Source organism: Meriones unguiculatus, chromosome 17 (genome assembly GCF_030254825.1).
Source record: "Meriones unguiculatus strain TT.TT164.6M chromosome 17, Bangor_MerUng_6.1, whole genome shotgun sequence".
In the NCBI taxonomy this organism is placed as follows: domain Eukaryota; kingdom Metazoa; phylum Chordata; class Mammalia; order Rodentia; family Muridae; genus Meriones; species Meriones unguiculatus.
The window spans coordinates 60,929,186-60,946,603 of NC_083364.1; the positions used below are offsets into that span (position 1 = coordinate 60,929,186).

The window sequence follows — 17,418 nt, forward strand, 5'->3', positions numbered from 1 at the left end:
CTCCTCTGTGGCCTGGAAAGGCTGCTTCTCCCTCAGGAGGAGGTGGTCAAAGAGACAGCCACTGAGTTCATGTCAGAGACAATCCTTGTTCCCATTACTAGGGAACACACTTAGAGACTGAGCTGCCATGGGCTACATCTGTGCAGGGCTTCGAGGTTATATCCATGAATGGTCCTTGGTTGGAGTATCAGTAAAGACCCCTTTGCCCAGAATTTTTGGTTCTGTTGCTTTCCTTGTGGAGCTCCTGTCCCCTCCAGATCATTCTATTTCCTCCTTTTTTCATAAGATTCCCTGTGCTCTGTCCCAAGTTTGGCTATGAGTCTCAGCATCTGCTTTCATAACATGCTGAGTAGAGTCTTTCAAAGGCCCTTTCTGGTAGGCTCCTGTCCTGTTTCCTGTTTTCTCCTTCTTTCAATGTCTGTCTTGTTTACATTTCTGAGTGAGGATTGATCATTTTACCCAGGGTCCTCCTTCTTGCTTAGCTTCTTTAGGTGTACAGATGTTAATATGTTTATTTTATATTATTTTTCTGACAGGAATACTTATACACGGTAGCTCATATCCCACTAACTCTATGCTGTTCTAGTTTATTGTATTTCATTTGCATTAGCTTTATTCTGATTAGTATTCTGATTAGTATAAGATTTACAAAGGAGTAACAGAAGATAGTAAATGTCTTCCCCTTTCTTGCCTTTTCCCGAAACCAACACAATCTGTAAACCCACAAGCCTAAATATAGACATAAAGCCTATATGTCCATTAAGCCTCTTCAAGTGCAAACCACCTTTGTGTTGTAAGTCACTTCCATTTGCCATCCCTCCCCTGGTCCCTCACTATTTGCAAACCTACATGTCTAGTTGCAGACCATGCCTAAGAATCCTCTATGTTCCTGAGACAACTTTGCTGAGTAAATAGTGTATTTCTTTTCCTACCTATCTCCCCCATCTCCTCAAATTCCACCCTTCCTGTAGCAGTTTCAACACCCACAGGATTAGCTTCAGGCCTTCAACCTCTTTTTGTCAAGAGCTCTCTTTGACTTTCAACTCACTCCTTTTTCTACCATCCTTTCCTCTTCCCTCTGCCATCTTTGCACTCACAGACCTGTCTCCAGACCTGTAGATTGGGAAACACATTTTGCTAGTCCAATTAAAGAGTCCATCCATCTGCTTGACCTGGCCTTGTTTCATCATGCATCTCCATCTGGTCCAGTGTAAGTAATTCCAGATTATAACACGAGACACACAAACAAAGAAAGAAACCCATATCACAATGTCCAATTGCAAGCTCAAAAACAATATGAATGAGCAAGACAGCATTCCTCCTGCTCAGCTCATTAGTCCAATAGAAATGTTCTCCAATGAGAACTACTTGATAAATACCAGAACATACAATTTAAGAGAATAATCATAAATGCTATTAAACACTGAATGAATTGAGAGAAGACAAAAAAAAGAGGGAGCCCATCTTGGACATTGCTTAGATGGCCAGAAACATGAGACTGGATAGAGACAACCGGTCTTACAAAAGAAAAATCAATGAAATGATTCCTAATGATATTCTGCTATACTCATAGAGCAATCCTTTTCCAGTCAGTCATTACAGAGACTTTCTCTGACAGCAGATGGAAGCGGCTGCAGAAACCCACAGCCAAACATGTGGAGAGAGAATTTAAATTTAAGGTCCTTTCCCCTTGGAGATCAAGGATCTCCACGAAAAAAAAAAAAAAAAAAAAAAAAAAGGAGGAAAGATTTCAGGAGTCAGAGGAGATGGAGGACACCAGGAAAACATGGTCTGTCAAATTAAGAAAGGAGGGGGCTCACATAGGCCCACAGAGACTGAAGTGACAAGCACAGATATTCATGGGTCTGTTCCACACCCTCTGTGTATGTTATGGCTGCTAGCTTTGTGTTTTTATGGACTCCTAACAGTGGAAGTGGGTACATCGCTGACTATTTTTTGCCTGCTCTTGGGACTCTTTTCTCTTTATTGGATTGACCTGTTAAACCTAAATATGGGGGCTTTTGCCTTAGCTTATTGTGTCTTGTTTTTTCTTGTCTGGCTATCATCTGAGTCCTGCTCTTTTTCTAAAATGAGAATGGAGGAGTGAATCCTAGAGAAAGGAGAGGTCCTGGAGGGGTTTGGGGAATCTGGGATAAGTAGAGGGAGGGAAAATTGTGGTCACAGTGTATTGCATAAGAGAAGAATCTTATTAAAATGAATTATATATTATCTATCTTTAAAAGGTACACAGTTTTGTTTTAAGTTAAAGGGAGAGTGTTGGGAAAAAGTGTGATTGCTTTCCATTACTGTACCAAACAGCTGAGATAAATCAACTTATTTGATGTCCCCACTAAAACTCATACCAACTGACTTTCCAAAACCAAATAGTTATCCCTGAAAATATACACACAAGTAACATTATATGGACTGAACAGGTCTTGTGTGTTTTGCAACACACAAACACACACACACACACAAACACCACCACCACCACCACTAAAACCAACAACAACAACAAAAACTATAGAGAAAGGGGTCCTGAATTTGTAATAAATTTGGGGGCATATGGGTTGTATTAAGGAAAGGAAAGAAAATGGGGAAATAATGTAGTCATACCCTCAAAATGTAAACTAAATAAAATAAATTAACACAATTAAAAAAAAAAGGTACACAGTTTTGTTTTAAGTTAAAGGGAGAGTGTTGGGAAAAAGTGTGATTGCTTTCCATTACTGTACCAAACAGCTGAGATAAATCAACTTATAAAGAGAAAAGCTTTCTTTTCTTTTCTTTTCTTTTCTTTTTTTGTTTCATGGTTTGGAGATTTTAATGAATAATCAATTGGTCCTATTTGGATGAGGTCTTGTGGTTACGGCATAATTGCATTGTGATACAAAACCTTTTATCTTATATCTAGAGTAAAAAAATAAAAAGAGGAAGGGGCCAGGGTCTAATATCTTCAAATAGAGGAGTTCAAAGACAAAGCCTCTCATTCAGTCCCTCCTAAAGTTTCCACAGTCTGTCAATAGTGATGTGTTACAGAATAAGCCTTTCTGAGTTTGTGAAGGACTTCAGACATGTCAAGGCTTGCAAAGGCAAGTTGAAGGAAAATAATATGTCTATAATTGTGTACAGAAATACACTTAAGTCACAAATAAACTAAGAATTTGCACAAGCATACTTATGTACTTTTTATATGTATGCGTAAAATATAGTAGAAATGACAACCCACTAAAAATACTGAAAACAGATATAATTTAATCATGATTATACTACAGAATCATAGGGTAGAAATGTGTGGAAAAAGAGAATATAAACAAGCAGGTAGAAACAAGTTTTGCTATACCCACATGTGAACAGACTTGCTCTTAGGATCAAAAGTAGCACCTTTCAGTGTTGGGAGGAGATTTGCAGAGGTGGAGATGAAGATGGGTCATTCATTCTTCACTTTTTAAGTGTGTAAAGCCTGAAATCTAGGTCATCCCAAGCAAACTTTTCACTTTTTAAAATAACTTTTACTTTTTACATGAATCAGGTTATTTACTTTGTATCCCTGCTGTAGCCCCCTCCCTCATTCCCTCCCAATCTCACTCTCCCTCCCTCATCTCCTCCCTGCCCCTTTCCAAGTCCACTGATTGGGGAGGTCCTCCTCTTCTTTCATCTGACACTAGCTTATCAAGTGTCTTCAGGATTGGCTGCAATGTCCTCCTCTGTGGCCTAGCAAGGCTGCTCCTCCCTTGGGGGGCAGGGGAGGCCAAAGAGCCAGCCATTGAGTTAATGTCAGAAATAGTTCCTGTTCCCCTTACTAGGGTACCCACTTGGATACTGAGCTACCATGGGTTACATCTGAGCAGGGTTCTAGGTTATATCCATATATGGTCCTTGGTTGGAGAAACAATCTCATTAAAGACCCCTGTGTCCTGATATGGGTTTTGTGGAGCTCCTGTCCTCTCCAGGTCATACCAATTTCCCCTTCTTTCATATGGTTCACTGCACTCTGTCGAAGGTTTTGTTACGAGACTCAGCATCTGCTTTGATACACTGGGCAATAAATCAAGCAATCCAATTAAAAATGAAGTATGGAGCTAAACAAAGAATTCTCTTTAGAAGAATATAGAATGACAGTGAAACACAGAGATGCTCAATGTCCTTAGCCATCAGAGGGATGCAAATCAAAACCCTGAGATTTCACCTTACACCATCAGAATGGCTAAGATCAAAAATTCAAGTGACAACACATGCTGGAGAGGTTGTAGAGAACTGGGAACCCTGCTCCTTTGCTGGTGGGAATGTAAACTTGTACAACCACTTTGTAAACCAATCTGGTGCTTTCTCAGACAATCAGGAATAGCGCTTCCTCAAGAGCCACTATACCACTCCTAGGCATATACCCAAAATATGCTCAAGTACACAACAAAGAAATTTGCTCAACCATGTTTGTAGCACCTTTATTTGTAATAGCCAGAAGCTGGAAGTTGTTTTTAATTTATTTTTGAGATTGTAATTTAATTACAACCTTTATCCATTACATTTTCTCCCATCAAAGCCTCCCATATTTCCCTCTTTGGCATCCTTAACATTCATGACCTCTTTTTCATCAATTATTATTCCATACATACATGTGTTTGTATTTACATATATTCTGCCAATATAACCAGATGAGTCTGTGTAATGTTACTTGAATGTATGTTTTCAGGGATGGCCATTTAGCATTGCGTAACCAATTGATATGCTCTTCCCTGGATAGGATCACCTTACCTGCTCACTTTCTTTTTTTTGCTTGTAGTTCTTTGTTTAAGGTTGGGGCCTTATGGGCTTTTGTTATCCAGTTTGTCATTTCATTAGTGTCATCTTCGTTCAATTCATTTTTGGAAGGTAGTGCTGGTGAGTCTTTACAGGTACAGCTCCTGGTGTTACTAAGAGACACAGTCTCACAGCAAATGCCCTGATCTTGTAACCTTTCCTCCCCCTCGTCTGCAATAAGCCTTTTTTTAAATTTTATTTTTTTATTATTATTATATTAGTTACATTTTATTAACGCTGTATCGCAGCTGTATCCCGCTCCCTTATTCCCTCCCAATCCCTCCCTCCCTCCCTCATCTCCTCCCTGCCCCTTTCCAAGTCCACTGATGGGGGGGACCTCCTCCCCTTTCATCTGACCCTGTTCTATCAGGTATCTTCAGGACTGGCTGCAAAGTCCTCCTCTGTGTCCTAGCAGGACTGCTCCTCATGCCTTTTATAGCAAAGCTTATGAAAATATATGTTGTAGATGTATCCATTGGGACTGGGCTCTAGAACCCTGCGTTTTGATTGGTTGTGGTTATTTTTGTTTGGTATAAAAGGAAGTTTCCTTGATGAGGGGTGAACACTACATTTATTTGTGTATATAAGGACACGTGTTTTTAAAAGTATTGTTAGGGCTTATGCTGCTTTAGTAAATTAGTGTTACAGATGTTCATCCAATAACCATGCTTTCACCACCACTGAGTAGTTAACTAGATTTTCAGTACCAAACTTGGTTGTCCTCTTTGAGCAGGCCTTAAGTCCAACTAGAGAGCTGCTGGTTACCACCAGGGTATTTGTGCCGTTACTGCACCCTTAGAGTTATTATGCTATGTTGTTTATTGATGTGGTTCATAGTCATCAAAGCTAAGTAGGATTGTGGCTGCCCTCCTCCTTTGTAAGTTTTTATGGCATCTTCTGGCACCATGACAACTAGTCCCCAGGGAGGGAGCCTTCAGGTTAATTTTATCCCAGGGTGATCTGGGCCATGTTTCTGAAGTGTGTGGTATCTACACCAAGACAGACTTATCTTCTACCTCTCATGGTTAACCAAGAGCAATAGCAATAGGCTATATATTTTGAGAGTCTCTTAGTCATGACCAACAACCCCAGAAAGGGGTTTTCATGTCTGATATTAGGCATTTTCTTAGGTTCTCTTTGGCTCTTGGTGGGAGCACAATCAGCCCAGATGAGAAAACTTCATTAAAAAACATATATATATATATATGTGTGTGTGTGTGTGTGTGTGTGTGTGTGTGTGTATGTCTAGATTTATTTTCGTTTATGTATATTATTGATAAATATATATATAAACTATAAATAGATATATGAAAATAGATCTACATATTTGTTATAGGCTTTTAGGTGAATAGTTAATTTTTCATGATTCTTTGTGGTGTTTTCTGATACCTATATTGTTATTCTACCCACTTCTTCTGTATTTACCTCTATCCCTCCTCCCCAAGTATTCCACCTTTTCTATATCCCCCATTAGATCACTTGTATTCTGCAATTGCCCTTTACCCTCTTTTTACCTTCTTTTGCATTAACCTTGTTTCTTTTCCTGAAGGAGTCTTCCTTATTTCCATCTCCCTAATCAGACTGTAAAGCTCATTTTTTAATTAATTACACTTTATTAATTTTGTATCCCCCCATAAGCCCCTCCCTCCTCCCCTCCCAATCCCACCCTCCCTCCCATTTATGCATGCATGCCCCTACCCAAGTCCACTGATAGGGGAGGTTCTCCTCTCCTTTCTGATCTTAGTATGGTGTTATGATGAATATGGTGTACAAACCTGTTAAGGTGCTTCAATTTAGTTTTTGCTGTATTCTTTTATTACACTAAAATATTTTATTAAAATTTTTGTGTGGTTTGAAATTCATTTTAAATATTTAAGAAAGTGTATACATAGATAAGAGTTCAATTAAACCCCATCTTTGGAGACCAGGGATATGTTTGGTAGATAAGAGTACTTGTTGCACAAGATGAATAACTGTGTTTATACTCAGGCAACACAGCATACAATGTCTTCTTTACAGAACAATTCTCAACCTCACATGGAAAAACAAAAAACCCAGAATTGCCAAAACGATCCTGTACAACAGATCATCTGGAGGTATCACGATCCCTGATCTCAAGCTGTATTACAGAGCAATAGTAATAAAAACTACATGGTATTGGCATAGAAACTGACTGGTGGATCAATGGAACCAAAAAGAACACCCAGAAATAAATCCACACACCTACAGATACTTGATTTTTGACAAAGAAGTCTAAACCATACAATGGAAAAAAGACAGCATCTTCAACAAATGGTGCTGGTATAACTGAATGGCTACATGCAGAAAAATACAAATAGATCCAAATTTATCACCCTGCACAAAACTAAAGTCCAAGTGGATCAAAAACCTCAACATAAAACCAGACACACTAAACCTGTTAGAAGAAAAAGTGGAGAAGAGCCTAAAACTCATTGGCACAGGGGACAACTTCCTGAACAGAACACCAACAACACAGGCTCTAAGATCAGCAATCAATAAATCAGACCTCATGAAATTGAAAACCTTCCATAATGCAAAGGACACTGTCATCAGAACAAAATGACTGCCTGCAGATTGGGAAAAGATCTTCACCAACCCTGTATCTGACAGAAGGCTAATATCTAGAATATATAAAGACCTCAAGAAGCTAAACAGCCAAAAATCAAGTAATCCAATTAGAAAATGGGGTATAGAGCTAAACAGAGAATTCTCAATAGAAGAATAATGAATGGCAGAGAAACACTTGAAGAAATGTTCAATGTCCTTAGTCATCAGGGAAATGCAAATCAAAAAGACCCTGAGATTTCACTTTACACCCATCAAAATGGTTAAGATGAAAATCTCAAGTGACAACACATGCTGGAGAGGTTGTGGAGAAAGGGGAACCCTCCTCCACTGCTGGTGGGAATGTAAACTTGTACAACCACTCTGGAAATCAATCTGATGTTTTCTCAGACAATTAGGAAAAAATGGGTATGAATTTGATTGTTATTGTTGAGAAGACCATGGTGCCACATATGTCTGTAACATCAGTGGTGTAGAGGATGTAGGAAGAAGGGTTTCTGAGGTTAGCAAGATGAGAACCTAATTCTAGAAAAAGATCTCTTTCAAGAAAATAAGTTAATAGAGCAGAATGCAGTGTAAACTCCTTTGACCCTCCCATATAACTTTGCACATAAGTGTGAATTTAAAATACACACATACCCCACACATTCATATACACAAAGACCATCAAGAAAATCTTTATAGGAAAAATACATTTTATTTTAAGAAGTAATCAAATATTTAGGAAGTACCCAAAATTTTACTACATGTAGCTTGCATGATTCTATGGTGTTTTGATAAAAACATAACTGATAATAATATGAGACCTAAACATTTTTCTTTAGGAATTTTGCCAGTGAATTTTTTACTTGCTTATTTCTCAAACTATAGATAATCGGATTCAGTACAGGAATTACAACAGTGTAAAATACGGAGTCCATCATATCTTGATCATCTACTTGTGGAGATGCAGGACGCACATACATGAAAAGAAGAGAGCCATAGTATAAAGACACAGATAAGAGATGGGCTCCACAGGTGGAAAAGGCTTTCTTTATGCCCTTGATAGATTTCTGTTTTAAGATTGAAAACAGAACAAGTGTATAAGAGATCACAATAGTCAAAATACTGAATACCTGAATTGAGCCAGAGAAAATAAAAAGCATCAGGTAATTGAGAGAAGGGTCATTACAGGAAATCTTTAACAGTGGCATAACATCACAATAAAAGTGATGTATTATGTTAGAATTACAGAAAGTTAGTCTGAATAAAAAGCCTTCATGGATTGACACATGTATAAATCCACCTACAAAGGACAATATTAAAAGTCGTACACAGAGTTTATTTGTCATGATCACTGGGTAGAGCAAAGGTTTACAGATGGCCACGTAGCGATCATAGGCCATTGCTGCCAAGAGAAAACATTCTGTGGTTGCACTGATTCCGAATGAAAAAAACTGTATCATGCATTCAGAGAAAGAGATCACTTTACTCTTGGCAAAAAAGCCTAACAGCATCTTTGGAGTCACTGTAGATGATAAGCAAGTATCCACAAAAGCTAAACTCCCAAGAAATAAGTACATAGGAATGTGAAGGTGAGGGTCATTCCAGATGAGAGTGATCAGACCAAGGTTCCCCACAATGGTGATGAGATAGATGACCAAGAACAGCAGGAACAGGGGGATTTTCCACTGTGGCAGATGAGCGAGTCCTGTGAGAACAAATTCTGTCAGCAGTGTTGCATTCTCTCTTCCCATGTCCTCATTGGATGTTCCTGAAATGAAAGGCAGTTAAAGCATTCAGTATGAGTATGGGAGGTAGATTTCTGGGTAGTGTAATGTAAATGCAGCCATATACTTATAAGAATGCCATTTTATTGTATCTAATGATATTGTGATCAATGGAAGCTATAATTGAGATTAAAAATGATATAAGTTCGCAATCTAAATTTTAAATGTGATTGTACTAACAGATTTATGGAAAACAAGATGTCTTCCAACATTTGTAAAATGTATAGAAAACTAATTTGTCTGGGTTGAAGTTTTGTATCTAAGTTTTAGATTGTGAATCTAAAGTAAAAATGTTTTATGCACTTCTGCTATAACTTAGACAGAAATGAATGGTCTCAACAAACTGGAATATAGTGACTAACTTGAAGGAGAAAGTTAAGAATAAGTTGTATCCAGCAGAAAGCTTCAAAATTAATTCTAAACTAATTATACAAAAAACTGAACACCTAAAGAAGGTGAGCTAGAAGGAGGACCCTGGGTAAGATGATCAGTCTTCACTCAGTAAGGCAAACAGGACAGACCATTGGAAGAAGGAGAAAACAGGAAAAAGGACAGGAGCCTACCACGGAGGGCCTCTGAAAGACTCTACCCAGCACTGTATAAAAGCAGATACTGAGACACATAAACAAACTTTGGGTAGAGTGCAGGAAATCTTAGGGAAGAAGGGGGAGATAGTAAGACCTGGAGAGGACAGGAGCTCCACAAGGAGAGGAACAGAACAAAAATATTTGGGCACAGGGGTCTTTTCTGAGACTGATACTCCAACCAAGGGCCATTCATGGAGATAACATAGAACCCCTGCTCAGATGTAGCCCATGGCAGCTCAGTCTCCAAGTGGGTATCCTAGTAAGGGGAACAGGGACTGTCTCTGACCTGAACTCAGTGGCTAGCTCTCTGACTGCCTCCCCTAGATGGGGGAGCATCCTTGTCAGGCCACAGAGGAGGACAATGCAGCTAGCTTGGATGAGACCTAATAAGCTAGGGTCAGATGGAAGGGGAGGAGGACCTCCCCTACCCATGGATTTAGAGAGGAGCATAGGAGGAGATGAGGGAGGGAGGGTGGAATTGGGAGAGGAGGAGGAAGGGAGCTACAGCTGAGATACAAAGTAAATAAACTGTAATCAATATAAAAAAATAAAACTTAAAATTTTTTTTTAAAAAAAGCATCCCTCACAGGGGTCTTCTATGAGACTGTTTCTCCAACCAAGGTCCATGCATGGATATAACCTAAAACCCCTGCTTGGATGTAGCCCATGGTAGCTCAGTACCCAAGTGGGTTCCCTAGTAAGGGGGACAAGGATTATTTCTGACATGAACTCAATGACTGGCTCATTGAGCTCCCCCCTCCCCAAGGGAGGAGCAGCCTTTCTAAGCCCCAGTGAAGGACATTACAGCCAGTCATGAAGATACCTGATAAGCTAGGGTCAGATGGAAGGGGAGGAGGACCTCCCCTATCAGTGGACTTGAGGAGGGGCATGGGTGGAGATGAGGGAGGGAGAGTGGGATTGGGAGGGAATGAGGAAGGGGACTACAGCTGGGATACAAAGTGAATAAACTGTAATAGAAATAAAATAAAAATTAAAAAATCATCCCTAAATGGCTTTAAATTATGTGAAATCAAATATATATGTGGTAGAACACTGGGGAGAGGGGTAATTAGAAAGCAGAAGAGTAAATCACAAAAAAATTTACAATACATATCTACTACTAAAAAGTGACATATGGCATATTCACTAGATGTTCAATGAAAAAAAAAAACAAAACAAAACATAAAAATCCCTATTTTTGAACTTTGTATGGAGCCTTTTAAACTTGAGCTTGAGAAACTATATGCATCAATATGCTGTTTTTATCATGAACTGGAGAGCTGGTCTACCAAGGCTTCATAATAATGTGTGACCTGTTTCCAGCCTCTTTGTTCAGTGAATTACTCCACTCCAGAAGTTCTATCTTAAGGTCAATATCATTTCATGAGAAATAGTTTTTGTTGTAACTAAGGGCCTATGTAATACCAGTGAAATTATACAAATATACACTGAGCAAAACATAAATGGACAGTTTAAGGCTTTAATACCTAATAAAGAAAAAGTAATAGGAGTAAAAGGGAAAAAAAACAGCCAGTTATACATCCTGGCATGTTGAAAAATAAGGATTTTCAATGGCTTTGATGAAAACAGTTTTCTGCGCATGATAGAGCCAATGTTGATAAACATAAGAAATACAGGCGACATAGATCTCTACATGGTACAGGAATGCTGAAAATAGTCTGAGAAATGTGGGGTACAAGTGAAGTTTGTCAAGGCTGCTGTAGAGAGCTTTTCAACTACGGATAAATGTGTGGATATTACAAGGAAAGGAGTGGACACTATGATGAGAAAAAGCACAAGAAAAATAAACAAAAAATGCATACATTATAAAACAAAGCTTAACGGAGTTGCTCTACAGTAAGGAAGGCACAAAACCCCAAACAGACATCTCATGCCAGCAAATAAAAACTGCAGTACCATGAAACTTTTTTTGAGTCATTTGCCAGTAAGGTCACATACTGCCCCTCATAAGTGTCAGAGTCTATGCACATTAGTCTTGGCTGCCCTTAAGAATTTGACCCCAAGATCCCTATTGCTTCATAAATCACACACTTAAGTCACAGACCATGGAGAAATTAATTAAAATACTTGCTTCATGAGATCTTGTAAGATTAAACCTTTTTTTAAAAAATGACCATTAAAGAGAACAATTCAAACTATTTTGCTTATTCATATTTAGTAATGATGTTAAAACATACAGGCAATCCTTTGTTTTCCTTTATATCGAGCTGTAGGAATCCAAAGCCAAATATAAAATTATAATGAAATAAAGAGTATTCTTTAATATCTATGGGAAGCATGATGAATATTATAGAACTAATTTCTCACTTACACGTATCTTGAAAGAAATCACTGAGATCCTTAAAACATAGTAGCTTTCCTAAATCAGAAAAGAACACAACGGCACAAGAAGGCAGCAATGTGTGTAGCAATTTTTTTCACAGTGATTCATTTTGGAAATTTAACTGCCCAAGCACAAATATATTGTTTATATGAACTCCACCCTTCAACATAAGAATCAGATTGTATCCTTGCAACTTTTTTTTTTTTTTTCTAGAGGAGGATGGATTAGTGAATTGAAATTCCCATCTGGCCTAACAGTTCTCTGGAGAACAAGGTACGGCTGCTATACTGGGCACCAAAGATTTGGACCCCTGTGAAATGTCCAAATTGGTCCCATAGAGTATCACATACTTTAACACCATAATTTTTCAATGCTGTAAGAGACTTGACTATTCACTATTGAAGAAACATTTCAATGAAGGGATGGGGAGAACAACCTAGCCACAATTTTTCCTTACTCTAAGAAGTGCAAGGATAAAGAGGGAGCAGAAAGTGAAGAAATGGCCAACCAATGACTGGCTCAACTTGAGTCTCATGTCATGAGAAAGAGCCCAGCCCTGACACTATAAATCATATTCTGCCATTCTTGCAGGCAGGAACATAATGGTCATCTGAGTGGCTTCACCCAGCAGCTGATGAAAACAGACGCAAAGATCCACATTCAAACACTAGTCAGAGCTTGGGGAATCTTATGGAAGAGAAGGTGGAGGAAGGATTGAAATAGCCAGAAAGATCAAGGATACTACAAGAAAAACAACAGAATCAACAGATCCGGGCCCATAGGGACTCACAGACCCTGAACCACCAATCAGAGACCATGCATGGAACAGAACTAGACCCCTTACACATATGTAACAGCATGGTCCTCATGTGGGACCTCTTACAGCAGGACTAGGGGCTGTCTCTGACTCTGCTGCCTGCCTTTGGATCTGTTTCCCCTAACTGGGCAGCCTTGTCTTGCCTCAATGTGCCCAGTCCTGTCATGCTAGAGTGGATTGATATGCATGGGAGGTCTCTCCTTCTCTGAGCAGAAAGGGTGGAGAGTAGGTGGAGGAGAGGAAAGAGGGAGGGACTAGGAGGAGAGGATATTATTTACTTTGCATCTGGTATGTAAAGTAAATTAATTAATTAAATAATTAATGAAAAAGAGAGAGAGAGGGAGTGAAAAAGGAAGGAAGGAAGGAAGGAAGGAAGGAAGGAAGGAAGGAAGGAAGGAAGGAAAGAAGGAAGAGAAAGAATAGCAGGGTGTGGTGGGTCATGCCTGTAATCTCAGCACTCTGGGAGGCAGAGGCAGGAGGACTGTTGTGAGTTCGAGGCCACCCTGGTCTACTAAGCGAGTTCAGGACAGCCAAGGCTACACAGAGAATCCCTGTCTCAAAAAAACCAAAACAACCGAGTTCATGCCAGTGACTTTCCCTGCTCTCCTTACTAGAGAACCCATTTGGAGACTGAGCTGCCTATGGGCTACATCTAGTTCCTCTCCATACATGGCCCTTGGTTGATTCGTCAGTCTCTGCAGGACTCCCTGGGCCCAGAGATTTTTGGCTCTGTTGGTCTTTTTGTGGAGCTCCTGTCCTCTCCAGATTTTTCTGTCTTTCCAATCTTTGATACCCTGCTGGGTGGAGTCTTTCAGAGGTTCTTTGATCACCTCTCGGTGAGGTGGCCTTACTAGCCCACAGAGAAAGAGGATCCAGACAGTCTTTATAGCCTAGGGTCAGATAGTAGGGGAGGAGGACCTCCTATCAGTGGATTAGGGGAGGGACATAGCGGGGGAAAGAGGGAGAGAAGGTGGGATTGGGAGGAGATAAGGGAGGGGGCTACAGCAGGGATACAAAGTGAATAAATTGTAAATAATCATAATCATAATAGTAATAACAAAGAAAAAAACTAAAACAAAACCAAGAAACAACAAAAAAGGAAAAAGAAAATACATTTCTTATACTTGCCTTTTCCTTCTCAAGATCCCAGAGGCGAGTCTCCCCCACCTTCCTCTTCATACCTCTCCCCAGGCTACAAAATCTAGCCTGGATCCCACACCCAGTGGCCCAGCCTAATCAGGCCACTCCCTCAGGCACTCCATAGGATCTAGTCTGGACACGGCTGACCTGCCACCATTTACAAGTCCATTCTCTATATCCTACCTGTTCATCCAGCCATAAATCTCATAACCTTCTCCAGCATGTACCCTGGACCCACTACCTCTGCCATGACAAACAGGTCACTTCTTTGTAGTATGCAACATCTAGCCAAGCACCACATAACCTTCTCTAGTTTGGCAAGGCTGCAGAGCCAGGAGCAAGTGATCAGCTCTTACAGTTTTAGAGATTTACTGTATTTAATTGGGGCTGACTTACAGTTTTAGAGATTTACTTGATTATCACTTGGCAGACATAGTGCTGGAGAAGGAGCTGAGAGTTCTATATCTTGAACCATAAGCAGCAGGAGTCTGTGTGCCATACTCGGTGTGGCTTGAGCATATATGACCTCAAAGCCTATTTCTACAATGACACACTTCCACCAACAAAGCCACAGCTACTCCAACAAGGACACACTTCCTAATAGTGCCACTTGCTATGACCAGGCACTCAAACACATGAGTCTATGGGGGCCATACCTATTCAAACCACTACAATTACCTTCATTGTGTCCAATAGGTTTGGGTTGTTGTGTTTTCTTTGTGTGTGTGTGTTTTCATTTTTGTTCTATCTAAAAAGCTTTTAATATCTACCTTGATTTTTTTTTCTTGACCCATTTTTTTTCTTTTTTTTTAATTTTATTTTTTTCTTATCAGTTACATTTTATTAACTCTGTATCCCAGCCGTGTCCCGCTACCTCATTCCCTCCCAATCCTACCCTCCCTTCCTCATCTCCACCGTGCCCCTTTCCAAGTCAACTGATAGGGGGGGACCTCTTCCCCATTCATCCGATCCTGTTTTATCAGGTATCTTCAGGACTGGCTCCAAAGCCCTCCTCTGTGGCCTAACAGGACTGCTCCTCCCTTGGGGGGTGGAGAGGTCAAAGAGCCAGTCATTGAGTTCCTGTTAGAAATAGTCCTTGTTCCCCTCACTATGGGAAACCAATTGGTTACTGAGCTACCACAGGTTACATCTGAGCAGATGTATATCCATACATGGTCCTTGGTTGAATGTCAGTCTCAGAAAAGACCCTGTGCCCAGATATATTTGGTCCTTGTGGAGCTCCTATCCTTTCCCCATCATATTAACTCCCCTTCTTTCATATGATTCCCTGTAATCTGCTGAAGGTTTGGTCATGAGTCTTTGTATCTGCTTTGAAAACACTGCTAGTTAGAGACTTTCAGATGTGCTCAGTAGACTCCTGTCATATGTTCCATTGGTTTTCTATTGATGAGAAAGAACTCATGGCCAAAAGAATCATGAGGAGAAAAGGATTTATTTCAACTAACAAATTTTAGTCCATCTTCACATGAAGCAGAAGCAGGTACTGAAGCTGATATTGGAGAAAAACTGCATACTGCCCTGCTTTCCATTTCTTCTCAGTTTATTTTTTGTTTGTCTTCTTTTTTGTTTATTATTTTTTAATATTAATTACAGTTTATTCACTTTGTATCCCAGCTGTAGCCCCCCTCCTTCAACCCCTCCCAATCCCACCCTTCTTCCCTCATCTCCTCCCATGCCCCTACCCAAGTCCACTGATAGAGGAGGTCCTCCTCCCCTTCCATCTGACCCTAGCCTATCAGGTCTCATCAAGACTGTCTGCACTGTCTTCCTCTGTGGCCTGATAAGACTGTGGGAGGAGATCAAAGAGCCAGCCACTGAGTTTATGTCAGGGACAGTCCCTGTTCCCTTACTAGAGAACTCACTTGGACACTGAACTGCCATGGGCTACATCTGAGCAGGGGTTCTAGGTTATCTCCATGCACAGTCCTTGGTTGGAGTATCAGTCTCAGAAAAGACCCCTGGGCCCAGAGTTTTTGGTTCTGTTGGTCTCCTTGTGGAGTTCCTGTGCTCTCCAAGTCTTTCTATCTCCCCCTTCTTTCATAAGAATCCCTGCACTCTGCCCAAAGTTTGGTTATGAACCTTAGCATCTGCTTTGATACACTGCTGGATAGAGTCTTTCAGAGGCCCTCTGTGGTAGGCTCCTGTCCTGTTTCAGCTTACTTTCTTATATAACCATGAACCACCTTCACAGGGGTAAAACCCCCAAATATGAGCTATACCCTGCCACATCAACCATCAGTCAAGAAAATGTCTAGAACCCCTGCTCAGATGTAGCCCATGGCAGCTCAGTCTCCAAGTGGGTACCCTAGTAAGGGGAACAGGGAATGTCTCTGACATGAACTCAGTGGTTAGCTCTTTGCTGCTTCCTCCTGATGAGGGAGCAGCCTTGCCAGGTGACAGAGTAGGACAATGCAGCCAGTTCGGATGAGACCTGATAGGCTAGGGTCAGATGGAAAGGGAGGAGGACCTCCACTATCTGTAGACTTGGAGAGGGACATGGGAGAAGATGGGGGGGTGATTGGGCGGGAATGCAGGAGAGGGCTTCAGCTGGGATACAGAGTGAATAAAGTAGAATTAATATAAAAAATAAAAATTTAATTAAAAAAAGAAAAGAAAATGTTGCCATTGGAATGCCCACAGGCCAATCAGATGGATGGAATCCTACAACTGAGCCTCCCCCTCTTTCCAAATGCCTCTGATAGCTGTTGACAAAGCCAATCAACACACCATGTTGACTTATACCTAAATCATAATGGTTTTTCAGTCTTCTATAATAAGTCAGACAATTTTGTCTATAATCTCTTTAAAAATAGAATGCTGAAACCTATATACAAATATACACATAGAAATAATAATGAATATGTTAAAAATGTCTAAGTTAATAAACTAGTAACAATAATAATTCAGATTATTACTGTGTTGTTAATATTTTACACTAACATATGTAAAATCATATGCTAGACACTTCTGCCTGTCACTAAAACACAAAACTATATTTCAACACAGGTAAATGTGTTATGAGACTCCAAGCTGGAAAAAAAAAAATCACACTGAATTGTTTTTAGAGGGCCTGCTCTCCTATAGCTCTGAAGTTACAATGTGGAACATGCAAACTAGACTTTTATACTCTGCTTCATTTATTTTTATCATAATATAATATTCTATTATAAATCTTTGTATGGTTGAAAATAAGTATGGAAGTATTTGAAAGAAATGGGCATTTACACATTAGTTCACTAAAGTGCTAGAACAGGTATAACTGTAAAATAATTTAGACCATGAGCAAAATACAGCCATGTTAAGTCCACACACATTTGTGATAATTCGACAAAAAGACAACAGATGATATGAGAC

At 39.9% G+C, this 17,418-nt stretch overlaps 1 protein-coding gene across 1 annotated transcript; it reads right to left on the bottom strand.

Annotated features, from left to right (window-relative positions):
• Nucleotides 1-8,192: 8,192 nt before the first annotated feature.
• LOC110542763 (olfactory receptor 5H19-like) lies at nucleotides 8,193-9,122 on the bottom strand. The gene has a single exon (XM_021629278.2). It carries the CDS (start codon nucleotides 9,120-9,122, stop codon nucleotides 8,193-8,195), a length of 930 nt encoding a protein of 309 aa, XP_021484953.1.
• Nucleotides 9,123-17,418: the final 8,296 nt, after the last annotated feature.

What these genes read in the sequence shown, in the direction of transcription:
- LOC110542763 (XM_021629278.2), bottom strand. Translation starts at nt 9,122, where the DNA reads ATGGGAAGAGAGAATGCAACACTGCTGACAGAATTTGTTCTCACAGGA.